The sequence below is a fragment of the Lycium barbarum genome, chromosome 2 (assembly GCF_019175385.1).
Source record: "Lycium barbarum isolate Lr01 chromosome 2, ASM1917538v2, whole genome shotgun sequence".
In the NCBI taxonomy this organism is placed as follows: Eukaryota; Viridiplantae; Streptophyta; class Magnoliopsida; order Solanales; family Solanaceae; genus Lycium; species Lycium barbarum.
Genome location: NC_083338.1, coordinates 142499391 through 142526131, shown reverse-complemented (window position 1 = coordinate 142526131; position 26741 = coordinate 142499391). Strand labels below are relative to the sequence as shown.

At 34.0% G+C, this 26741-nt stretch overlaps 1 protein-coding gene across 3 annotated transcripts; it reads right to left on the bottom strand.

The window, feature by feature from the left end:
• Nucleotides 1–740: 740 nt before the first annotated feature.
• Nucleotides 741–7209, bottom strand: LOC132627710 (homeotic protein knotted-1). 3 transcript variants are annotated; one of them, XM_060343268.1, is made up of 5 exons: nucleotides 6355–7209; nucleotides 5783–5905; nucleotides 5411–5522; nucleotides 2201–2454; nucleotides 741–1265 (listed from the first exon to the last, which is right to left on the bottom strand). In XM_060343268.1, exons 1-5 carry the CDS (start codon nucleotides 6715–6717, stop codon nucleotides 1059–1061), a joined length of 1059 nt encoding a protein of 352 aa, XP_060199251.1. In that variant the 5' UTR covers nucleotides 6718–7209; the 3' UTR covers nucleotides 741–1058. The 3 variants fall into 3 exon arrangements, with proteins under 3 accessions (XP_060199251.1, XP_060199252.1, XP_060199250.1); XM_060343269.1 differs by having other exon boundaries at nucleotides 5417–5522; XM_060343267.1 differs by having other exon boundaries at nucleotides 5387–5522; nucleotides 6355–7206.
• Nucleotides 7210–26741: the final 19532 nt, after the last annotated feature.

The following is a 26741-nucleotide window of genomic DNA, read 5'->3' as shown; positions in this document are numbered from 1 at the left end:
TAAAGAAAACGAAAATGGTGCAAAGTTATATGACAAAGAGCTGTCTTAGGTAGCAAAAATAAATATGTTGATCAACTGAATGAGATGTAGATTTTCAAGCTTCATGGTGAACGCAAAATATTTTTTAGTTTCGACTTAGCAGAAGATGATACTAATAACTGCTGCCACAAAGAATACTTAGATACTTTAATAACGTACGGCCATGTAGCACATATGTTTGTTGTCAAGTTCATTACTTGAGTGGATATGATCAAATTTTTGTACCTCATAAAACAAACAATATGTAATTTAAATAATATTACCTCCCATTTGTTATGATTGACAAGGGATAACAGGCGAGACACGTTCATAGAGACTAGTAACATAAAAAGTACATAAAATAATTTTTGTGTACTTTTGTTTATAACAGATAAATAAGATATAAACATGAAATGTCAGTCTACATACATAATAACACCTCAGTAGAGCAGCCATGGAATTTTCAGACAACCGCTACCATTATAGGGAGGTTTCACTGTAGTAGCTACTGCTATCAATTCCCATGCATAATCAACCGCTAATAATATCAGGGTGACTTTGCCTCGGAAATAGGTACATTTGTAAGGGACAGGAAACAAAAATAAACTGTCATACCAATATGATCCACAACACTACCATGCCTCAGTTCGAAGTCGGATAGATATATGAATTCTCACCGATAATATGTCTTCATTTAAATTCATCTCTGACCAACAAACAGGTAAATTATAGCCAAATAATTATAACACCAACGTAGTAAAACACCAGAGTTTGGTTCACTAATATTACAGTACTAAATACAAAGTATTCTCAGCATATACAATTGAACAAGCAATAAATACCCTTGCTTAGGCCTACAAGGTTACAAACATACTACAGCTAAAAAACCATCGAATAATTAAACACCCTATATTAACCTATTAATACTTCACCTTATAATGAAGATTTCCATATGGGAAATCCTGCAAAATCTCAAAGGATGTTTAACATATCCAATTACTCAAAGATGATTTTTACCCATAAAGAGTTTAATTTATCGATTACTGACCCAAACGAAAAGGACCTTCACCCATGAAGTGACCTTCCATATAAAGAGCCGCAGCACTCTGCGGATGAAGACCATCCATCACCATAAACTGCATGTCTTCTGAAGGCTTCCAGTGTCTTTTCCTTTGGTTAATGAACCAGTTATTTATTTGTTTTTGGTCCAAACCTGTTGACTCTGCCAATGCCACCTTCTCTGATTCCTGCAAAGTGAAGAAACTTATAAAATATTTTACACAATCGGTATTTTTATACATGTTTTACCAGATAACCTATCTTAGTTTACAGGTAACTAATCTCACCTTCAGTGAACATTTATTTTTAGGTGACTTGATAGTGTGTTGTATAGAAAGTAAATCAAACCATATTAGGTGAGACAAAGATTTAAGGTCATAGGCTAATAGTGTAAAGAATTTCACATTCAATTAATTTTATCTAATGGGAGTAACATTTTAGTTACATTTTTACCAGATTACCAATTAAGACTATTCATAAGAATTTACTTGTAATTACTTTATCAGCCAAAATAGCTAACTAGCAGATTCCACACACCATTTGGAACCAAAGGAACAAATGATTAACCCGTCATATCATCCAAAGAAACAAAACTATCAAAAAGTTTGAATTCACAGCAAATAACATTAATTCAATTGGCATTGACATACTAGAAATGTTTCGTCTTATTAAGGAGGACAAGTACTGCAGGAAAAAAAAAAAGCAAAAAATTGATCCAATCACTACAAAAAAATGAGAAATTGGCGGAAGTTGAAAGTTGCCATTTGCGAAGGTTATAGCCTCCGCTAGTTGCTAAAAGAAGCTAAAACTCCGCGAATGGTAACTACCTCCACAAATCACCCATTTTTTTTGTAGTGAATTTATCCTAACCAAATGTAAACATGTTGGTTAACCATATTTTGAAACATGCATTGACATACTAGAAATGTTTCGTCTTATTAAGGAGGACAAGTACCGCAGGAAAAAACAGCAAAAATTTGATCCAATTTATCATAACCAAATGTTAACATGTTGGTTTAACCATATTTTGAAACACAGAACCTGATTATCTAAATGATTTTGAAAATCGATAGCGTATAAAACTTAAAATCATGAAGTAATGAATAGAGTTTATATAATATACCGAAGGGTATGGCCATTTGTAGTGCAACTCCCACCAAGTGAGCAGCTTCTGGCGTGCATCTTTGGGCAATTTCCCTTTTTTCTTCTTCTTGGAGAGTTCTTGTTTGAGACTACTTAAGTAGCCACTGTATTTTCTCAGCAAGTGGTTCTTCAGTTCTCGATCTTCTGCTCGGGGATCAATTTCAGGAAGTTCAGTTTCTCCACCACTGTTGTCCTGATCCTCTTCTGATGATCCAACGCCCTCGCACTTGTCCTCTGTCCATTAATTTTTATCAATAAAGAAGATGCATATCTCAAAGCCTTGTCCATTCATTTTTATCAATAAAGAAGATACATATCTCCATTCATTCTGATGATGCATACTAGCTAATAGTTTATGTTACATAAGTTACCAGTACACAGCAAAGCCTTGTCGTGACATATGTAGAGCATCAACATGCAAATCAAGCACCAACAAGAAAAGAAAAAGAGGAGTGTACTAAATAAACACAAAAAGGATATGAGCTATGAGGAATTTGGTACTCGAAACAAAAATTGGTACAAGACTCCTTTCTCCTCAATATAGTCTTCATGTAAATTTTTCTCGGCTCGATGATGTTGTTTGGTTGAAAACCAGGTTTATCCGAGAATTATAATCACAGGACTATGATCAAGATAGATAATTCCACCTTCTATATGGACTAGATAATCTTATAATATCCAAAATCAAACACTGAGACAAATGTAATCTTAAATTTTATATTGGGATAACCTCCTGATGCCTATAACCAAGCGGCCCCTTCATGTACAACGTCCAAGTAACAACAATAACATACCTACCACAATCCCACAAGAGGTGTCTGGGGAGGGTGGAGTGTAAGCAGGCCTTACCTCCCTCCTCCCCCCGGGTGAGGCAGAGAGACCATTTCTGATAGACCCTCGGCTCAAGAAAAGCATTTTAAGAAGAGGTTTGAAAAATAAAAGAATAAAAATAGCACAATTAGAGTGATGTTGATAAGGGGAGAGGAAACAGATAACTGCTCTAAACTAGAATCAAGCTCTCCCACAGAAAAGAAAGAAAACGCTCGACTACCTACTAACTTTCTACCCAAATCCCCGCTCTTCGTGCTCTCCTATCTATGGTCCTGTCCTTGGTGAACTTAAGATGTATCATGTCTTGTCTAATCACTTCTCTCCAATTATTCCTCGACCTACCTCTATCTCTCCTTAGACCTATCACTGTCAACCTCTCGCACTTCCTCACTGGGACATATGTGCTCCTGCTCTTCACATGTCCAAACCATTTCAACCTCGCTTTCAGCATCTTGTCCACCTCTAAGTCTACTCCCACCTTGATCCGCGAATATTTTCGCCTCTAATCTTAGCTCTCCTAACATATCCACACATCCATCTAAGCTACAACGTCCAAAGAACAATGACAAAAATATAAGAACAGAAAGTGGAATAATAAATGTGTATAAACCATAGAGAAGGCAGCGACGAAATATAGAAACAGTAAAAAGAACAACCATTGCATGTAAATGGCAATTAATATGAACGGCATACCCACAAGCAAGGGGAGTAGAATGATGTGAACAGTTGGGAAGACCAAATATTAAAAAGGAAATATAATATTAGAAAAAGCATATCTGACAAACACGGTACAGGCTACATAGTAGAGCACTGATATGAACAGAACCCAATGTTTCTTCATTTTTCCAATGCCTACTAGACATCACATACAAAAAGCAAGCTACTTGGAAATGACAGCAATATTATATACTCCTACTAAGTACCTACATTCATATACATGCATGTATTTACATTTTTTTACTTACAATGCACGTATATACTTTTAGCTGTAATAATCACATTCTATTTCCTTTTTTAAGGAAAATATAAACTTTACACCAAGTATATTCAATATAGTATTTATTTGTAAGGTTTAAGTAACACATGCGGTCAGTTAAATAATTTTCATACCATTATGTCACTTCTACTTGTTATAGCTGATAAAACATGCATGTCTTAATTTTACGATTACAAGTCTCATAATTTAAGGAGACTTAACAATAAATATGCTCCCATTAATCTGATAATATAAAAACTTTTATATACTGCGAAGTGTGTATAACTTAAACTTATATAGAAATTTAAAAGACTGAGAACCCCCCCCCCCCCCATTTATTAGCAACATAGGAGGGTTAGGCACGTACTATACTATATAAGACCCAAGTAGTAACTGTTTGGAGTGTCAGACAAATGTGTGTTGTGTGTGAGAGAGAGCTCACATATGTGTACTGCAAGTTTATTAAGTGGAACAATAATAAGAATTTGTCAGTGAATACACTGGACCCATAAAGCTAAAGCTAAATTAAAGAAGATTAGAGAAACAAACGTGTGGCTTCCTACACTGTTTTCACTATTTAATTTGGAAGATCTGTGTGTCTCACTGAGCCCCATCCATTTGTTTATTTCCATATATAATGCAACCAAATCATCTCTTTTTATTAACAAATGAAGTACAGTATATACTTTATTTGCATAATGCAACCAAATCATATCATCTTTTTAAAACAATAAAAAGGGTACACTATAACTCCCCTCGTACACTCGTAAATAGGGTTTTCTTACTCCAAATGCAATATTCACCTCTCTTTCTCTCTCTCTCTATCTCTCTTCACAGAAAAGCATAGGAAATGGAGAATAATTTTTTGCGTCAAAGATATCTTGAACAGAAATAGCAATGCATTTGGGACAATGTTGAATGCATTCGCAAAATATATGGGATGGATCGGATCCTCTCATTTAAACCAGAGGTTTCTGATTCAAGTCTTGGTATAAAAAAGAATTTGATATGAAGCGCTTCCCATTAATGAGCCTTACACAGACATAAATCCAAATTAATCTAAAGAATAGCAGGTGGGTAACCAAAAGAATGCATTCAGACAATATTGAATGAACCAACAGTTGTTTACACCAAACCCAGAAACAGAAGTTCAAATTATATATGGCACTTGGTTTTTGTTTTCTCCTTTTTCTTTTATTTTCTTCTTTAAGCACTCAAATGTGGAACTTTCGCCAGTCACCTAGTATATTCTTTTCATTCTTTCCATGCTTGGCAATAACGATGAAGAACAAATCTCACTCTTCACTAGTAGTACTACAACTAATATTTATGAGAGAGAAGAAAAGGAATAATCAGTACCAGAGTTGAAGATCTGGACGGTACCATTACCAAGCATATTAAGCTGAGTTTCTATCTTTCGCATGAACTCCATTGCTTCTTGTAAGGGCCTTGTTAGCTCCTCTCTATACTTCACTAGCATGTCGAAATAAGCTTCCTGGGTATAAATAAATAAATAAATACAAAGAAATTCATGCCCACATTCTTAGTTTTTTGAAGCCAAGAGAAATTGATGCTAATATGCTCCGATGATACTCTAAAGAGTTTTAAGTAGTATACACTGTCGATATGATTTTTACGCCATCAAAATTTACATCTTATTTTCAAGATTTCAAATCCCAAACTTATCTTTGGATAATTTGATGGTGTAAAAACTTATGTTAAGGTGTATAAAATTTAAACTCTAAAGAAACTAACCATGAACTGATCAAGTTCTGGGTCCTTGGAAACATCTCTGTCAGTCAACGAAGCTCGTTGCCTTGCCTCGAATTCTTGCCGTACTGCCGATAGCCTTGCCACCACTTCTGGTGGTGCTCCCACCTATAAAAAAGTTTAGTAATTTATATGCACTGATAAATAATTGTGTCGAAAATTTAACATTTTAACTTAGTGTCACATAATTTGTTTTTCTATTTAGATAATTAGGGCCACTTATTATTATGAGTAGTTATTTGCTAGTGGAGTACTACTATTTTTCAAGCGACTTAGAGATTATTTAAATAAACAAGTGTATAGAAGTTAATTGGAGACGAATAATCAATATTTTCCTAGCATGTCAAAAGAAAAGAAAAGATTTTGTTCAATCTGAGTATGTTAATATTTTTACATTTTATTTACTAGGAAAATATTGATTGTTCGGCTCCGTTTAACTTCTATATATTATTATTTATAAAATAATCTCAGGTAAGCTTGAAAGATGGAGTAATAATTACAAATAGCTACTCTCAATATTTTATATTTAGCAAAATTGTCAAGTAAAATGTGCATACCTTTTGACAATCCATGTAAGCATCCAAAAGGTTGGAACACTGAGGATGAGCGATAATTTTGGCTTTTAAAGCTTCAAGTACTTCACCACCAGAAGAATTAGTCTCAGTACTTTCATGATGATTTTGAACGGTTTGATGATGACGAATTATGGAAGGATAGTTGAATGTATGGTGATGATGATGATGAGAAGTGCTTCCACCTTCAGTCTTCACTATCATCGGATCATAACAATCACCACCACTTGTTCTTGCTCCATAGATAGATAAATTTGGGGGTGCAGCAAGAACTGGACTACCTCCATAAAAGAAGTGACCTCTTTGACCTGAGTTCTCCCCTACTTGATTATTATAATTATTCTCCATTAATTAATTACTCTAACAAGATATGGTAAAATAAAGAAAACCCTAAATCAAAGATGTGGTGGCTAAATAGTTGATGAGAACTACACGAAACCCTAAAGAAAGTCTACACAATACTTATTATTCCTCAACTATATGGGGAAAGTTCATTCAAGTAGTACTCTTCCAGATCTCTTCTTTATTTGGTAAAAGAAACAACAATAAAAAAGAAAGTGAATTGGATATTATTTTGCTAGTGCTCTCGTTAAGGAGGTGTAGAGGTGAAGTTGCACTAATTAGAGAAGTTTTTGCATCTCAAAATGGAAAATGAAATCATGATGGCATGGAATATTAGAGGTTTTTGGCTGTGAACAAGAAAAAGAAAGAGGGAAAGGGGATAGATAGTGGTGCTCCTGGTAGCGGCTGCGTGGGTGACAAGACGTTCTTCCTTGAAGAATAAAGAAATGTATATTGGAAAATATATAATCTACCACACTACATGGAAAAGCAAGAAAGACCACTAAATTATTACTCTATATAGTTTTCCTTATTTTATTCTACAAAGAGGAGTTGGTGTAGATTTTTTCACTTTTCACTTTCTTTTTGCCATGTCCCTTCGGGGACATCCGATTAAAAAAAAAAAAAAAAAAAACTTTCTTTTTGCTATCTTTGATAATTCTCATTACTTTCATGGGGGCATTAAAATTTTAAAGCTCTTCCTTTTCAATATTGATTTCTTAAGCATGTTAGAGAATTTAGGGGTCATTTGGTTGCGTGTTAGTAAGGGAATTAGTTTAGTTAATATTATACTATTTATCAACCCATTACTTTTTTCAGATAAAATGCACGCAAGTAAATAATTATTCAGTATATTTATTCATTTAGTGCAAGATAACATAAAAAATAAAATAACTAATTACATAATTAATTCCTATATAACTAAATCCTGCATTATGCACGCATAACTCTAACCAACAACCAAACGGCTCCTTATTGATTTATATTGTTACTAGCCACTACTAAAAATAGAGATTTTTCTTACCAATAGTTAGTGGGAAATTTATGCTATAAAACATGATTTTTCCGTCTCATTCCCACGAAACCAGCTTTCTGCGAAAACGCATGATGGAAAACAGGTTCCCATTGAGAAGTAGGAAAACTTACAAATTTTTCGTGTAAAACACTACTATTTAGGTTTTCTCATCAACATTCAATGGGAATAGCCATTGCACATTTTTTAATGGGAAAATAGCTTCTTATTTTTTGTAGTGAGCTAAGAACTCTTTCTTTTTTGTTTGTCACCAAGTGTTCGATACCTGCATTGGCCCATTTTGGGAACAGCGCTCCCCAATAGAATTTTTTCTATTCACAGGGCTCGACCCCGAGACTATTAATTAAGGGTAGATGGACCCGATCATCTCACCACAATCCATATTTCCTGAGACTTTTAATTAAGAGTGAATGCACCCGAACTTTTAAACAAGGGTGATATTGGTACTAGATAAGTACTCAAGTCATATATAATGGTAAAAAAATAAGTTAACATGTTATTTATTTGCGGATAATTTAATTAAATCTGGTAGAATCATCTAGAGGTGATAAAGAATTAATATCCTGATGTTGGTAGGTCGAAATCCTACCATTTGAATTCACCCTCGAGCTCCAAATATCCAAAAATGATAGAAATACCGACTAAAATTTCTGTCATTGTTCAATACACACCATCCTATTGGTTTCATGTTTAGGTCAATTGCATTGGCATATGCATTCTTTTGCCTTTAGAGACCCATCCAACAAAGATGAAACTAGAAATTAAAACATTAATAGACTCATCTTAGCGATGAATGAGAGACAGTGAAATAACAGATTTGTGATTTCAATCACCAATTCTAGGAAATTAAAGGAGGGGAAGTGGGTGTTTGTTGAGAGATGCATGCAGGTTTCAAAAGCTTGATGTTTGAATACAATATAGGAGTAATTATTCAATGAGCAACTTACATAAATAACTATCTTTTAATGTTTGATTTCAATCAGTAGCTATCTTTTTGCTATTTACAATCCGTAGCTACATTAGGCCTTTTCGATGTATTTCAGTGTATTTGAATACACTGTTCAGTCTGTATTTGAATGTATTTCAACAAAATTTCAAATACACTGTGTACATTCAAACTACATATGAAGCCAAATATATTCATATACAAGACAGGAAGCAAAAATACATGCAGGTACAAGACAAGAAGCCAAATACATATAAGATACAAGACATATGAGTCAAATAGATATGACATACATATGACAAAATACACTCAAATACACTCAGATATGAGATATAAAGGAGAAGAAGCCATGGATTCCGGCTAGACGAAATACAATCAGCTAAATACATTAAACTTATATTTACACTCACAAAATGACGAAAATACACGCAGATTCTGAAATACAAGAAGGAGAAGAAGCCATGAATTATGATCAAATCTTCGGTCAAATATATAAAAAAAAATACACTCAAAAAATGACTAGTGTATTTAAAAAGGAAGAATACAGTCAAAACTGATCGGATCTCCGGCGAAATATCAAGTCACACTGTATTTACATACAGGTCTGCAAAAACTCCGGCGAAATACAAACTACATCGTATTAACACTAAAAAAAATCGGTCGGCTCTCCAGCGAAATATAAAATACATTGTGTATACAACACTGGCGGCACTCATCCTTTCAGATCTGAGTTCAATTTGATCTCAAAAATCATTCACTCCAGCGAAATACACTACATACACACCGTATTTCAGTTTTAAAAAAAAAACTCTGGTGGTACTCTTCCGTTCAGATCTGAGTTCTATTTAATCTCAAAAATCATTCACTCTGGCGAACGGCAGCGTGTATGACAGAAGCAATGGCGACAAGAGGTGGTGGTTGCTTGTGGTTCGCGGAGCTCCGGATGCTTGTCGGAGGAGAGGGAGATGAGAGAGGTGTTGTTGTAGTGGCTCGTCGCCGGAGCTCCGGCAGTGGGGCGGTGGTGGTTGGGTTAGTGAATGGTTCGTCGCCAAAGCTCCGACAATGGGGCGGCGGCGGTTGGGATAGTGAATAGGAATGAGAGAGAAAGTTTTTTAGGGTTTGGAGAAGATGAAAAATCTAAATTGTGTAGTGAGGGAGAATAGAGAGAGGTCTACGTATTTTGGAATAGCAACCAATGGTAATTTACAAAATTAATTTAGCAGCTAAATATAACTAAATCAAAAGTTGGTTATTATGAAATTGGCTTTAGAAGATTGAAGGATCTCAGCGAGGCACCTGCAATGAAAAGATGGTGGAGATTTAGAATCGTCAACTCTCTTTGGGATGATTTTATTAAGATTAAATATTGTTGATTAGCTCATCCAGTCAATAGAAAATGGAGAGCAAGCCTATCTGTTACACCTCTCGTTTTCATCATAATAGAACCTATGGTTTCCTAGTCGGGTATGCCTTTGGAATAGAGACTCGAGCCCGAGTTTGGAGGTAGAATGTGTCTTGCTCCGTGTACAAGGGTACCAGTAGTATTCCTGCTAGTTTGCAGGATTAGAAGTTGAGCGAATCGAATCGACGCGACCTGAGCTGAATCTGGGAAAATCTGCAGACACCAGTCATCGTCGACGGGTCATCCACATGGTCGACGAACCGTCGTTGTGCGGTGTCGACAGAGTTCCGCAGCCTTGCATCTGCAGGCGCAGGTCGACGGAGCAAGTCGATGGACCGTCGACACGTCGACCGGTCGTCGACCCGCTCGTCGAACCACACCGCTGTAGCTTTTTATTTCCAAGTATAAATATGAAACCCACGACTTTATTTCCCATTTTCCTCCATTCCAAGTCAGAGAAAAACCCTAATATTTTCTCTCCCAACGTTTTATACCTTATTAGTGGAGTTTTGGCAAGATCTGAGCCCCGTGAACCCGTGCTTGTCAAGAAGAAGGTTGTTTCTAGTGTTTCTTTAAGGTTGTGAAGCTCAGGAAGTTGGAGTTGAAGTGATTCTTGGAATCTTGGACCCCTCAAGGTATGTAAATGATTTCTACCCTTGTATTTAAGTAATTTATCAAGGATTTTAGTGCTTTTAAAGCAAAGAGAGGGGATTTGTGGAAGTGGTAAGTTGGTGAAGGTTAGATAGTAACTTGGGGCTATTTTAAGAGATGATTGGGAATAGATTTGAGTATATTTCTATATACATATATAAGTGTTGTTATTATTGTTGTGGTTGATGTTGGATTTAATGGGAAGTTGAAGGATTGTTCAGCTTATAGGGGAAATATTGTCGAGCTTATAGGGGAAATATTGTCATAATTCGTTAAGTTCTATATGTATTTAAGGATGATTAGTAAGCGAGGTAAATAGTCTTATTAAGGCCTACGTTATCTTGATCGTAGACTTACGAGCTCAAGGATTTGAAGTTGGACGATTGGATGCAGTTCGAGGTATGTTAAGGCTATCCTTTCTTTCCTTTGGCATAATCCTTTGATATGAGCCAACAAGCGAGTAAGCTAGCTTTCATATTACTCTACTCTTAGAAGCAGTAGAAGTACTTCGGTCCTTGATGTTCATGTACCTCGTTTATGAGTGTTCCTTCTGTTCATGGGTCCAGTCTTATGTAGCCAGTTTATGTATACAGTTTACTTATGTATTACATTCATTATATATTTATGTACATTAACCCATGACCAGAAGGCGTTATATATATGAATATTAGATATATGTGGAGTATAAGAAGAGAGACATGCGTTATACACGCATTACCACCATGATGATGATATAGGGATCGGGTTGCACGTACCGCAGCAATGCATATGATGATGGCCGCAGAGAGGCCGATATGATATGAGAAAGAGACAGGCGTTATATACGCACATATATATATAGGTGTATGACCTTCATTGATAGGAATGAGCATGCATATTATGCGCCCATAGTGGCATTGTCAGTTACACAGATTTATGCAGATACATATAGATACTAGTTCATACAAGTACATGCAGATAGTCATTTCAGCTTATGAGTTCAGATCTTATTCATGATTCTTGTATATATATATTGTTCTTATGCCTTACATATTCAGTACATTATCTGTACTGACTCCCCGTTGCTCGGGGAGCAGCGTTCATGCCCGTAGGTACAAGTAGACAGACAGGTGGTCCAGCTTAGTGGGACTTTTATCCAGCAGTGATCAGTGCACTCCATTTGATCCGGAGTTGCAGTCTATTTTTGGTATGCTAGCCTTTTGAGATGTATATGCATATGGGTATGACAGGGCCCTATCCCGTCCTTTCTACAGCTTTTATCCAGTAGAGGTCTATAGACAGTTGTATGTATTAGTCAGATGATGTAGTCTTGTCGGCTTCTATTCTTTTGTGTACAGTATATGTAGCAGCCCAGCTGGCTTGCACTGTTCTTTCAGCATGTTTATGTATATATACAGATTGTTCAGAGTTCATGATGTCGCCTATTTATGAGATCCGTTTAAGTCATGTATGGGCCCTAGATGTCCAGTAAGATTCAGATATGAGCATAGGGGTGTTTGGTCGCTAGAGGTCAGACACTTGTCACGACTCATCGGTTTGGGTCGTGACACTATCTCATTAATGGCAAAGCATGTTGAAGGTCAAAGACAAAGCGGAGGAGCAAATGTTGTGGAAGATTAACTTAGGCTCTTCTAATCTATGGTGGGACAACTGGATAGGTCTAGATCCATTGCTCAAGTTATAAACCATGATAATATTAATAGAACTCAGATGGTGAATGACCTGATAGTGATGGTGCTTGGAACATAGAGCACATGCATTTCCCTGAATTTCTCTCTGAAACTATTCTTAATATTCCTATTGGGAGTCCTACCAGGGATGATTATTGTGCTTCGATGCCTTGTTCTAGTGACAAGTTCTCTACTTCTTCAGCATGGATGTTTAATTGACAAACTTGTCCAAAAGACCCCGTCTTCCAAAAAAATTGGCACAAATTAATTCCTTTTAAAATGTCTTTTTTAGTTTGGAAAATGTTAAAAAGAAAACTTCCTCTTGATGAAATTATTAGTAGCTTTGGTATTGTTTTTGCTTCCAGGTGTTGTTGTTGTATAGTGGACAAAACAGAGACTATTCAGCAAACATTCTTAGACGGAGATTTGGCCAAAGATGTTTGGAATTTTTTTGGAACTCCACTGGGCATACTATGGGAACCTGGCACAATCAGGACAATTTTTTTGAAATGGTGGACAACCAAGGCAAGAAATGGACTCCGCAGAGAAATACCCAAAGCAGCCCCTATGGTCATATGCTGGGAAATTTGAAAAGCTCGGTACTCAAACAAGTATGGTAACTCTAAAGTGTCTAAGCCCAAACTAAATTACAATGTCTCTTATCATCTCATGTGGATAATCTCAAAGACTAGTTACAACCCACACTGGAAGTGGCGCTGGAATGGACTTAGTTCGCACAAGATCAAGTGCATCCTAGTGAGGTGGATCAAACCCCCATTAGATTGGATAAAAGTCAATACGGATGATAGCCATAATAGTGATGATTTCGATAGGAGCCGGAGGAATTATCAGAGATTATAATGACACACTCATCTCGACATTTGCTAAAAATCTGGGCAAGGGAAGCAGCAATTTAGCGGAAGCATGTGCGGCCAAATTAGGGGCGCAATGGTGTATTTCTCAAGGTTTTCGAAACATAATCATTGATTGTGATTCCTTGGTTATTGTCAATATGCTCAAGGGCAATACGAACAGCACATGGCAACTCCAAGACTCCGTAGATGATATCAAACAGATGCTATCTCAAACAAATCATATTATTCAACGTTATTATAGAGAAGCTAATCAAGTCGCGGACGCGCTAGCCAAGTGGAGCATTGACGAACAAGATGGGCAATTTTTTGAGTCCAAAAACCTTCCTAAAGATGCGATAGGGCCATACACTCTTGACAAGGCAAAACATGGCATCAATTAGTCATTAACAAAGGGAGAACATCTTTGTACAATTATAAATTTTTGGGAATCTAATTTTTGCTTAGAGAGATCATTTCTCACTATAGAGTACCACAAGCAAGCATATGGATCTTGTAAATGCTCTACTCCAGAGGCTATTCTTACCCTCTGTTTCTTGTAGATTCCGTTCTGAAGAAATGAAATGTTCACGCCACCTCAAAGGCGTAATTTTTTTTTAGTTTTTATTCTCCAGCTACACCAAGTAATTTTTCCTTAATTAATTAATTACTTAGTTGAAAATTGGCCTAGGTAGAACTCCTTCCGTCCCTTAATAAGTGTCAGCTTAGCCAGAAATACGCATATTAAGAAACCAATAATGCAATGTGAAGCTTACCAAATTACTCCTATATAATAAAAATAATTATTTTTACCTTTTGATTAGAGCATGCACAAGAAGTAAACCTTTTGACATTGGGAATTCAATAATACCAAGTTACTATGTGGCTTTTTCAATCATCATTTAGATGTTACTTTATTGTCTAAGGGTAGAATTGAAAAAAACTAGTCAATTTATGTCTTGATTTTCTAGGGTGACACTTAATATGGGACAAAAAAATTTGGCTAAGGTGACACTTATTATTAGACTAAGGAAGTAATTATTTGCTGCTTGCAACTTTTGTAGTAAAAAAATATGTATCCTGTGATATATATATATATATATATATATATAGATGAAGAAAAAAAAAGAAAAAAGGGTTTGATCAAGAAAAAATATGTATCCTATATATGATATATTTGGTTTCTAGTTAAAACAAAAATACTCAAAACTCCGAGTTAAGTTAATGGCTAGAAAGGGTTTGATCAGGCAGCAATTAATGGAACGAATAATTCAACGATTAACTGTATAGAAAGAAAGTGAACAGCGTCACATCTTTGCTTTTTTTCTCTTTAATTTATTGTTGCATGAATCTCTTAAAACTCAGGCAAAAAACACACTTCTGGGATGTTAGCAGAGAGCACTGTTAGTGATGGCACAAAATGTGCAGAAGAGCACATGCATTAGCTTAACCTGGACTCACACTTTAGTTATTCAACACCTCCCTTGACTGACAGCTCCAACATTTACTGACCTCTTCTTCCATGTGGCTTTCTTTATTTCTTATCGTGTGTCCGGTATTTATATTGAAGTCCGATTAATTCAAATTTGTTTTTGTGTAAAATTCACTCACTAAAAAAATAGGTTTATACTGATATTTTCCAACCCACAGAGCTTAAACCCAAAATTATTTTCCAGATATATGGCATACAATCGAAGCTAGTGAAGGGACACGATATTAAACTTAAACCAATATTCATCAACGTATTTGCAAAACACGTACGTTTCTCTTTTCTGTTTTGGCTTGTCACGAATAGTTGTGTTCATTTTTTCTAAGACAAAATTAAATTCGTTTCCTGAAGTACTCGGTACTTGATCTCCAATTACCACTACCAGAAACAGAAGTTTTTTTCACCGACAGTTAGTGAGAAATTTGTGCTATAAAACATAATTTTCTCACCTTATTTTCACCGAACCAACTCATTGGGAAAACACACGGTGCCCGAAAACAGTTTCTCATTGAAACGCTCACTGAGAAACTTCCTAATATTTCCGTGTGAAAACATTACTATTTAGGTTTTTCCCACCGATTCAGCGGAAAATAGGCACTGAATATTTTTCAGTGAAAAAATAGTGTAGCAAGAAAATTTGGTTTACCTTTTCATTACATAAAATATTTAATTTACTCTCTTGGTTCAACGTCCTATACATGACAGTCTTCATTACTAAAATTTTGGTGTTAAATATTGAAAAAAAGAGATGGAAGAACGATGAACATATAAGGAATGCAAAAAGTTGGGGAAGAGAGACAAGAATGACATATAAACGCTGGATTGATTAGGTTTCTTTCCTGTTGGCTGTGGCCTGTGGGGTACAAAACTGACTTTTCATGTATATATAGCTCTCCACAAATTAAAGACAGATCTAGGTATATATTTCAAATTTATATACTACTCAGTTGGATATTTGAATTTAAATTTGAAAAAAAAAATGAAAATTACCGTTGTATTTGGACATGAAAGTAAAATTGAAGTTATGTGAGTGATATTTGAAAATTTTCCAACAACTTTTTCTCAAATTTCGAATCTCATATTTCAAGTTTAGTGTTCAAATAATAAGTTAATTTTATAAATAAACAGTTATGTGAAATAATTTTCAAGTATTATTCTAAATTTTGGAAACAAAATCTATGGTCAAACAGGGCATACATTTTTACACCAATGGGCTAAAATGATTTATGACAACGTTTAACTTTCTATAAAGCTTAATTTGATAATAAAACTTACAATCGGTCCGCTTTAGTAAGTAAAGTGCATTATTAGTGTAAAAATCAGTCACATTGTTTTTTAATCATTTTTTGGGAGAGACAGAATTGAACTGAGACTTATAATATTGGATATAGGCATGTCCATTATTATGAATGAATATATGAAGACGTGGAATTTGAACAGAAAGATAGATATACAGATGAATGAATGACTAAACAGAGAACAAAAACTGACGACGAGTAACTGAGGATTTTGTATCTTTTGGGGACTGTATGTATGTATACACTCTATAGTTCTGACTTGGATTCGCCCGTAATTCTCGCGCTACAAACCAGAAAGGGACCTCTTTTCGACTAACTTTTTTGGCCCCCTCAAACAGTTCCTTACCTCATCCCCAACTCAACCACTTTAATTAAGGTCATTTGCGTTGTGGCCCCTATTTTGTGCTGGTCTTTAATTTTTGTCTCTCAAGCCAAATAATTTTTTAAAAAATAACATCAAATATCCCTAAAATATAAAATATTTACCCGCCGCATGTTCCTCTTAAAGTAATTTCGCTTCTACCCCAGTCAGCCAGAAATATTTACCTGACATATCCCCTCACCTAAAACCCCTTCTTCATGATATCATCGCAGTATATTTATATATCATGATGGTACTATGGAGGATCAAGAGATTGACTAAAACAGTCCTCCATAATACCATCTCAATATATTTATACACCACGATGGTACCATGGTCCTGAGGAGTGTCTCGTTGAAGGACTGAAACAGTCCTCCATGATACTATCACAATATATGTATATTAGACGATGGCATCATAGAGGTTCTTTTCGAGAAAAATGTGTCTTTCTTAATAAATGAACATGATCATCTATAATACGATTTTAATATATTTATATACCATGATGTTATCATATATAACTAAAGAGAAGGAATGAAGCAGTCTTTCATGATACCATCTCAGTATATTTATATACCATTTTGCTATCATATTTGGGGGCATCTTGTAAATAGTTTTGATTTTTTCTGGGGTAAGAAAGTAATGGGGGTATGGGCTGGTAATTATTTTGGTTTTAGAAGGCACCTGTGTTCTTTCCCCTAATTTTTTCGCGGAGCATACATTCATATTTTTGTATCATAATATCTCACAAATTATGTCCGTCGCCCATAAAATATTTATGATTCAATTTGCACGAATGTCCTTATTTGGGGGTGGCCTTTAATTTTTACCACTCAAATTACTAGTCTTTAATTTTTGTCTTTCGCCTAAAATACCTTGAGGTTTTGAGTTCGAACCCAGCTCAGTCAAAAAAAAAATCGCTAGGCAGAGTTTCGTTGCAAAATCAGGCCTATTTGGGCAAAAGTTAGGCCTTAAAAAGGCCTAACTTCTGTAGAATTCCACCGAGTAAAAAAAAATGTCTTAAGGCAAACCTCTGCCTTAAGGCCAAAAAAAAAAAGTGCGAAGCCTTGCCTTGCGATTTTTTTTTTAACTGAGCGGGTATTCGAACCCAGAACCTCGAAATATTTTTGGCCACTTTTAAACGAAGGACAAAAATTAAAAACCAGCGCCTTTGAAGGGTAATCCGTGAAAAAAATGACCTCGTAGACCCAAAAAACTTTAAAAACAGCTCATTTGAAGGGCAAACTGCGAACTTTCTTCCTTTAACTATCATTCTCTCTTCTCACTCTTTTTTCCTCATCTTTACTTCACCAAAAAAAAAATATGTTTTAGAAGTGGTAAAATGTAACACCTCGTACCTCCTAACTAAGTTACGTTCATGATTCGAGACTTAGAAACCAAGATGGAATTGGTTGCATTAAAATTTACCTTGGAATGGTAAAAATATACCTTACGTCAAATTGTACGGGCCGTACTTTTTGGACGTACCTCTCATGAGAGAAAACAGAACCACTGAAATTTGGCATTCCAGGGCCTAAATGTACAGGCCGTACATTATTGTACGGGCCATACTTCTTGGATGTACAATTTATACGGGACGTACTTTAAAATACGGGTCATACTTTTCATCACCTGTGGGAACATCATTGTTCTTCCCCACGTCACGTTCTTCCATGAATATACGAAAGTTTACCAAAACTAGGGTTCTAAACATGTTCGTGATAACCCTAAGTACATGTACCATGATATACCATGTTTGTATGATTAATTCGTTACTGTGTTCTTAATATTCCATTCTGGTTATTGAGAATCTATTCGTAATTCATGAAAACCCATGTTTTGCATTCCATGGGTTCTTAAATGCAAGATATGAACTTTTATGTATATTTCATGAAATTCTACATGCTTCCATATTTTCATACAAGTTATCCTATATATCTATCTTCATGTTATAATACAATCACGAATCATGTTTATATAATTCATGGGCTACTAAGCCAATTATATCTATGTTCATGTTTTGGGAGTTGCACAGATTACCGAGAAGGTTTAATACCTAAAACTACGTATACCAGCGTTGGATAAGGATTTCTCCGCCCAATTAGGACGATTCCTTCATGTTTACCCATTGCGGGTTATTGGATCCATTCATGTCTTGTATCCCCGGTAATGTACAAGATGGCTTAACTGATCGGGCAGAGATCAAACGCCATGTGCTTACGCGGTGGTTCAGTTATACTAATGCTCTCCCGCATATATCTTTACAGACTTAAAATATCTTATTCGTGTTATACATATTCATGTCAGATTATATTCATGTTCATGTTCAGCTTACAGATACAATTTTAGTTTCAGCTATGTTATTTCATGTGCCATGCTTATTTCAATCAGTTGCTTTACATACCATTACAATTTGAATGTACTGACGTCCCCTTTTATTTGCCTGGGGGCCTACATTTCATGATGTAGATTTACAGGACGACGGATCAGCTTGTTAGGACTTTACACGTACCAGCTATTGGTAAGCCCCATCTCATTGCGGGTTTTATCTTTATTTATTTATTTATTATCAGTTATGCAGTAAAATTATGCCGGGAGTCTTGTCCCGATAAACAATTTAGCAGTCAGACTCATGTCAGAGGTTTCATAGACTAGACTAGTTCGGTTATGTCATATCAGATATTGAGAGTCGTATAACCAGTATTGGGTTAGCATTTATCATTTAATTTCAGACTTATGATTACTTAACCTATGCTTCATTCTCACCATGCATGTCATATTATATTCCTCATCAATACATGTCCCACGTTGATTCACCAAGCCATGTTGTTCGCTCGGTCACATGCAGTAAGACATCAAGTGCCGTGTTACTCCCAGGCCATGATTCGGGGCGTGACATAAAATTAATTAAACATGCCCTTCCAACCCCTTAAAGTTGGAATGGGTTAATTACCAAACTTGGAGTTAATATTTATAGCTATACGATCATATTCATTTATTATACACTAGTTATATGTATATTATATATTTGTCGTCCATTGTTTGGGCAGACAACTATATATTAAAGTTAATTTCCTTTTATTTATTGACTCAGACTATTTTGGTGCATCCATTTCAGTTCATCTACCAATTGAGATGATTTGGGCTATATAGATAGCCCAAATCGATCCATTAGAAACATTGTCAAAATACTTTTCCAAAGACTCTTTTTTATGTTATGTATAGCCATGCTAAATAAAATATTCGATAATGGTACAAAATTATAAATAAAATAAAAAAGAAATTAAAATTTGATAAGAGTTGGACATGTTTTGTTATGATTAGGGAGCGTATCCGGTGAATGATCTATAGGTTCATCTGGACTCATAGGTTTTTGTTTAGGCTATGTATATGTGTTAGAAAATCTACTAAATATATGTCCAAATACTAATAGATTTTTTCCCAATAATTTGATGGACTGGTTTACGAAATGAACCCATAAAGTTTAAATCCTAGATCTCCTCTGGTTATGATTCGTTATTTAGCCAATCTTGATCTAACCAATCTCAACCCAAATAATCTTTGGACGGGTTAATGATCCATCCAATATTGATATAGTCTTTTTTGATCCGGTCAATATTAATCTAACTCATCCGCTTGACACCATAGATATTGTAAGGTTTAAATGCATGCATTTGGATTAGAGCTTGATTTTTTTCCTAAAAGAGCAGCAATCAGCCAACTAAATAAACGTAACTCCAATCATTATCACGTCTAATTTTGAAGTCAAGTAAAGTTTGTCTCGTACATGTTGATTAGTGAACATTTTCAATGGAAGATTACTATTATTAATTAATCCCTCTCAGCAATAGTTCAATTAACTTTCCATTATTGGGGAACATTATTTACTGTTTGACTAACCCTATGATGTTAAAGATTAGAAAATTAGCTAGCATAGATTTAATATATTTGTGTGATAATGATAGGTCCATGTAACATTAATCAAATAAAAACAAGCAGAATCCAAGGAGATAATTTGTGCTTAATTCGTACATTATATGATTCATGCATCTGTACTATAAGCAACGTGGATTAGTGCGGTTCACTTAATTATACTTTTGTAAGCAAACTGGATGGGTTTCACTTATCATCATATTATTCCTTTTCCACTGTTGCGTCAGCTTTATTTGATTCCACATACTACCTTGTAATTAGAGTTTCTCAACCATTTACTTAGACATAATTAACTGATTAGAAGTATAATTCTTATAATTAGCTAATTAGAAGTATAATTCTTTGTACGATACGATGTTGTTCCAAACTCGATCTAAGACGAGAAAATTATTACTCTCTTCCTTCCTTTTTATATGTTTTTATCCTTTTGAATACCTTAAGAAAGTTACTTTAGAACATTAATTAAGAATGCCATATACTGACAATATTAAACTTTATCTCTTTTTAAATTTAATAATAGAAAATTATAAAGAATTTTTAAAAGTTTGTTCACTCATTTATTATATAGGGTTACCCTATATAGTCGATATGTTTCATTTGGTTTCAACTATTAAAATAATAGTTACATTTATTAATTGTTAAAAGGTAATTGGGTCAAAATTCTGTATAAACTTTTGAATAATTTGAACTTAATTAGAAAAAATTTCCCCCAAGGACATTGTTGGTAATAATAATAATAATAATAATAATAATAATAATAATAATAATAATAATAATAACAGCAATTATACTCCAATAATAATAATATAATAGTAGTAGTAGTGGTAGTAGTAGTAGAATTACTTTATGTGTCTAAATAACACTTTTTCCGCTTTGGGACGTTCCAAATTGCGATGTCTTCTCTGTAAACTAAGGTTTCAAATTTATTTTTATAGTTTTTATATTAATATTAATACTAGTATAGTGCATAAATTCAATTAACATCTTAAACTATGAATTAAATGTGTCATATAAAATGGATGAACGAAGTTTATTACTCTGACTAGTGAATTGGTTCGTGTTTCGTGTGATTATAAAAATCTTAAAATAACTTCTTAAAGGCCGAATATTAAAAACGTCTAAATCTTTTTTAGTCCTCAAATTCAAATTGATTAGATTTAAGTTCCAAGCTATTTTATTATTGTTACTTACTTTTATTTCTTTCTTTAATTTTTTACCAGGCGCGGATTCTTAATCATTCAGAAATACTTGAATTTTATATAATAATCATGAAAGAAAGCGATAAACTTCAAAAGAATTAATCTCTTTAATGTTGATATGTTTTATAACATTTAAACATAGTTTTCATTTACTTATATTAAGTGTTTATCTAACTGCTGTTCTCTACCTTTTAAGAGTTACATTATAAATCTTTATTTTTGAAAGATCTTAAAAAAATGCATCAATGGCAACCTCTACTACAAAACTAATAAGAAAAGGGAAAAAACTTGCGAACGGATTTTTTTTGTCCATTTCTGCCTTATTTTTTTCTTGTTATTCCTTTTCATTTTTTTTCCTTCTCTTTCTTTCTTGCTTCCATCCAATTTATTTTATGAAAGAATATCTACCCTTTCTTCTTTTGTCTCTCCGGAACATCACACTCTTTATAGCAACTACTTCACTCTAAAGCTACTCTTTTTTTGTCCTCAAAATCATGAAACCAATACTAAAATATCGTATACTGCTAATTTCTTTTAAAAAAAATCCTAGGAATTCAACACAGGACATAGATAATATGGGAAGAGATTCAAAATACAACGAAACTTTTAAATTTCGATTTCATTGAGTATTCTTTTATGAAAAATTGAGATATTTAGCATTCACTAATTCCTTTTCATTGAAATTATATTAAATTATTTGGTAAAATTTATTCTAAAATAACATCTTCACTTACTATTGTTGATATATTTTGTAATTTTAGCAGCTAATAGCTAAGCAACACAAGCATGATTATATTATCTATAAAACTACAAGATAGAGGAATTAGAAGATAAATTATATATTTTTTTTTTAAATCCACAATTGACACTCAAAACTCTAGTACTTGGGAAAACCTACTTTCGATTAAAAAAGGTCATTTACATTGGAGATCAAAGTAGGCAGAAGAAGAGAATAACATAGATAGAAAATCATATTAATCCGTCAACAACAACAACATATCATCACCTTATCAAACAAAGTAGGTAAAATTGCACCCACATGCCACATATAGTCCCATTAGTCACTTATTTTCGGTTTGCAATAAATTACAATCATGTATCAAAAGCAACAATATAATATTATTAAAAATTTATAAAAGTAAAAAACAAAACAGAAACAATATATTGAATGGAACTAATCACCCGGTGTCTAGTGAAATGACAAATACGACTGGTTACACGTACGGTGGATAAATAATTTTACTTTTGGGTGCTATGTCTGTAACTATTGTGATAGATAATGAATGTCTTAAAAATAGGTAATAATGTTAGGTAACCAGAGGTTTAAAACTGAAATTTTAAAGGGCTCATTTATGGGTTATTTAAGAGCAATAATTATCTTGAATTGGATGGATGAATCGTGTGTGCAACGTGAGAGAGTTACAGAAATAAATTTTTAGTCTTGTAACATGGCACATTTAAGATAATTAAGAGAGTTAAGGAGTGGCTTGAGTTTTTTTTTTTATTATTATTATTATTATTTATTTATTACATAGCACATAAATGAGGAAAAAATAGAGAAAAGACCCAAAAAAGGAGAAAAAAGATAAATGTGATTCTGGGCCATAAAAAGGTGTTGCATCACCTTATGTATGCCTAACTTTATATTATATATAGATTTTCTTGACTCTTATTAAAGGTACGTGAAATGAATTTCTTTTTCAAGGAAAATGTTATCTCAAAAGCATATGAAATTACACGAACAATCTTTTTTATGGTGTTCTTTACCCGAGCAGAGTAATTCAAATTCCCGCCAAGAAATCCCATTATGAAGAATAAAGTGCTTTCTGTCAAAGAAAACTTCATTTCTCAAATTTGAAACCATCATTCTACCACAATCTTTTGGGGATAAATCAAAAGCCATACCACATGAAGGACCAAAAGAATGTTCTGTACGATCCTACTTTTGTTATCTCCATCAGTACATTATGATTTAATCAGAACCAAATGATTTCAATTACTTCAAAAACAATGACCATGTGGAATTTGTCATAATATGATATACTCCTATGAACAATACAAAACAGAGGGTATATATTAGAAAGAGACATTGAATTTGCTTCTGATTCAACATTCTCCGGTGCAAAGTAGTTTAAAATCGTGTTCAGACTTGAAACATTTTGGAACGATATCTTTTTGTAAACTATCCAAGCCAAATAAGCCAGTACTACGTTAAACATTTATTTGAGGTGTAAATAAGTCTGTCAAGTGGTGCCGGGCCATTTAAACGTGAGTCACACCGGGGCCGGTTCCAGGCAGGGCCATAGTTAAGGGATCGGGCTTGGAGAGGGAAAAGAGTGTGTGACCCAGCCCCTACCAGGATAGGGGCACACCGCAGGCTAGTCGGGCTCGGCCGGGGTTTTTTTAAAAATTCTAATACTAAAATAGACATTTACATTTATTAATAATAATAAAATTAACATTCGTATCTAATGATAAATTGCTAAACTAAAAAAAATAGTCGTTATCTAATTCAAAAAGCTAGCCGTTGTAAATTTAAAAAACTAGTCATTGCCAATTTTATTTGAACACCTAAATTTATGAATAAACTACACTTTCACCATATTTCCAAACTATAATACCCCTCCATTCTTATTTATTTTCACACAATTCTCTCTTTATCTAAATTTGTTATTCAACTAGTGTACATTTCTACTTTCAACTTCCATGGATAATCCTCCACCTCCACCTTCTCCTCGATTTCGAAGATCAACTTCAAGTGCGGTATGGATGCATTTTGAACGAGTAGATGGGAAACATTTTAAATGTCAACATTGTGGTGACATATATCTCCATAAGTCAGGAGCGTCGGGTATTAGGGGGGTACTGGTGTGTTGCGTAGACACTTGGTGAAAAGACACGAAGTTGAACTTTGAAGTTTATCTCTTCTTTAAATTTGTCTTGAACTTTGAAGTTTATCTCTTCTTTAAATTTGTCTTGAACTTTGAAGTTTATCTCTTCTTTAAATTTGTCTTGAACTTTGAAGTTTATCTCTTCTTTAAATTTGTCCATCGATGTTAGCCGTTTAATTTGTATGTTTTGAACTTTCGATTTGCAATATTTAGCCGTTCAAGTTTGTATGTTTTGAATTTGCGATGTTATCGATTTAAATTTTAAGTTTTATTTTAAATTATTTATGTAGCTGTTGATATGTCCATTTAACTGGACACAGAGTTTAAGAAATATGAGAAGACTTCTAAACTTGTGATGTTAAATGAGTCACATATTTATTGTGTGGCTATAAATCATTGCATAAAGGCAAATTGTTTCCAAATATAGAAAGAGGCCATTCTTTTTGGCACAGACTAATAAGGAAATAAGTTCACGTAAATTGAAACGGAGGGAGTATTATATTTGGTATAATCTACGTATCCGCAGTATATATGACATGCTAATGGAATATTTACTTTTATATTAAACTATCACAATCTAATATATACTGAAAATATATTAAAGGTACATTTGTTGAGAAAAAAAGATTGTCTAGCTTTAAAATACAATTTTAAAGAAAATTAAAGTGCATCGTAAAAAGAGACTCCTAATTTATTGGGATACAATATTTTTAAAATATTTATTATTAGTAATAAATGTTGTACTTTCTTAAATATGTTAAAAATCTTATAAAACTTGCTATTCTTGAAGAACTGTAAAAATTGTGCCATTTACGTACATGATTTTCTAAAACTGGCGCATCAAGTAAATGTTTTTTTTTAATTAGATGTGCGCTGGGCCGGGCCGGGCCCGAGCTCCTGTGGGTCATCACCCGGGCTCACTGATGGGCAGGGCTGTCCACCTTATCCGGCCTAACCGCCTAATAAATCCCACCTAGCCCAACCCCTTACCCTTCTTAGCCAGGTCCGTGCCGGGCTGGTGGTGCGCAGGGTTTACCGAGCCGGGTCCAAGCCAGGTCGGCCCACTTGACAGCATAATCATTGTAATATTGCCAGTCAGGATAAATAATTAAAGTTCTATTGAGTGAAAATTTATATGTTAGATAAAAAGACATAAAATAAAGATTAATTTAATAGCATTATCTTCATACATTTAAAAAAAAAAAATGAGATTTCACTATTGTGTGTGTGTGTTTTTATACAAATCGTACAGTTTCACATTTTTGAGCTATTCTACGTTACGTTACATGCTTTGGATACCTAGTAGGCATTTGGACATGCGATTTGAAGCCATGGTTTGAAATCAGCGTTTGGACATGCATTTCATCTCATGGTTTCAAACTATGGTTTGAAATTCCAAATCATCCAAAATGGCATGATTTGATGTTTCAACCCATGGTTTCACAAAAATTTAATATAAAACTTAATCAATAAGTTTATATTATATAGAATAAAAAGACCCATAAGTTAGTAGATATTATTAACAATTACTCTCACCAACCATTTACCAACCTTTATTTATGTCTACCATGTTGGAGGATTATATTAAAAAGTAGTTACATTACTATTCAAGTTTTTTTTTTTTTTTATTGAACTAAAGTTTGATCAATTGATGTTGTATTTTTTATAAAGGTCTTCTAGTAGCGTATTAATTTTGTTATGAACTATGACTTGCTCATTTGGTAAAATTGTATAAGAATTGAGAATATTTTGATAGTTTTCACAATTTGTGGGGTTTTATGTCTATAAAAAATAAAAAAACTTAATAAATTCAAATTGCATATCCAAACATGATTTTAAATCATGATTTCATCTCATAATTTCAAATCATGTCCAAACGGCTCCTTAGCATATCCTACGTGAGCTATGTCCGTGAGAATCAATTGATGCATGGAAGGTGGCGGATGATGTAATATCACAAAGTCTCGATTTTGCTTTCTTCTCAACTTTGCGAACTGATCTGCACAACTGTTATATTTTGTCTCACAGTGTGAAATATATAAAAACAGATTAAAAATAAAAATATTAAATTGATACTAAGGAGTATCACTCAAGAAAAGTTTGGATGGTTGTCCCTTTTTCTCATAAAAGTTTGAAAAGTTTTTATGAGTAGGCTAGTTTACTCTATAATTTCTGAGGCAGAGGGTCATTCTATCAAACAAATCTATAATAAACGTCTCTTTCCATCTCATAATCCACCATGAAGTTACTGCTACTTTCCAAATGACAATAATTTAAGACTTGAAAAAAATACTCTTATTTGTAAT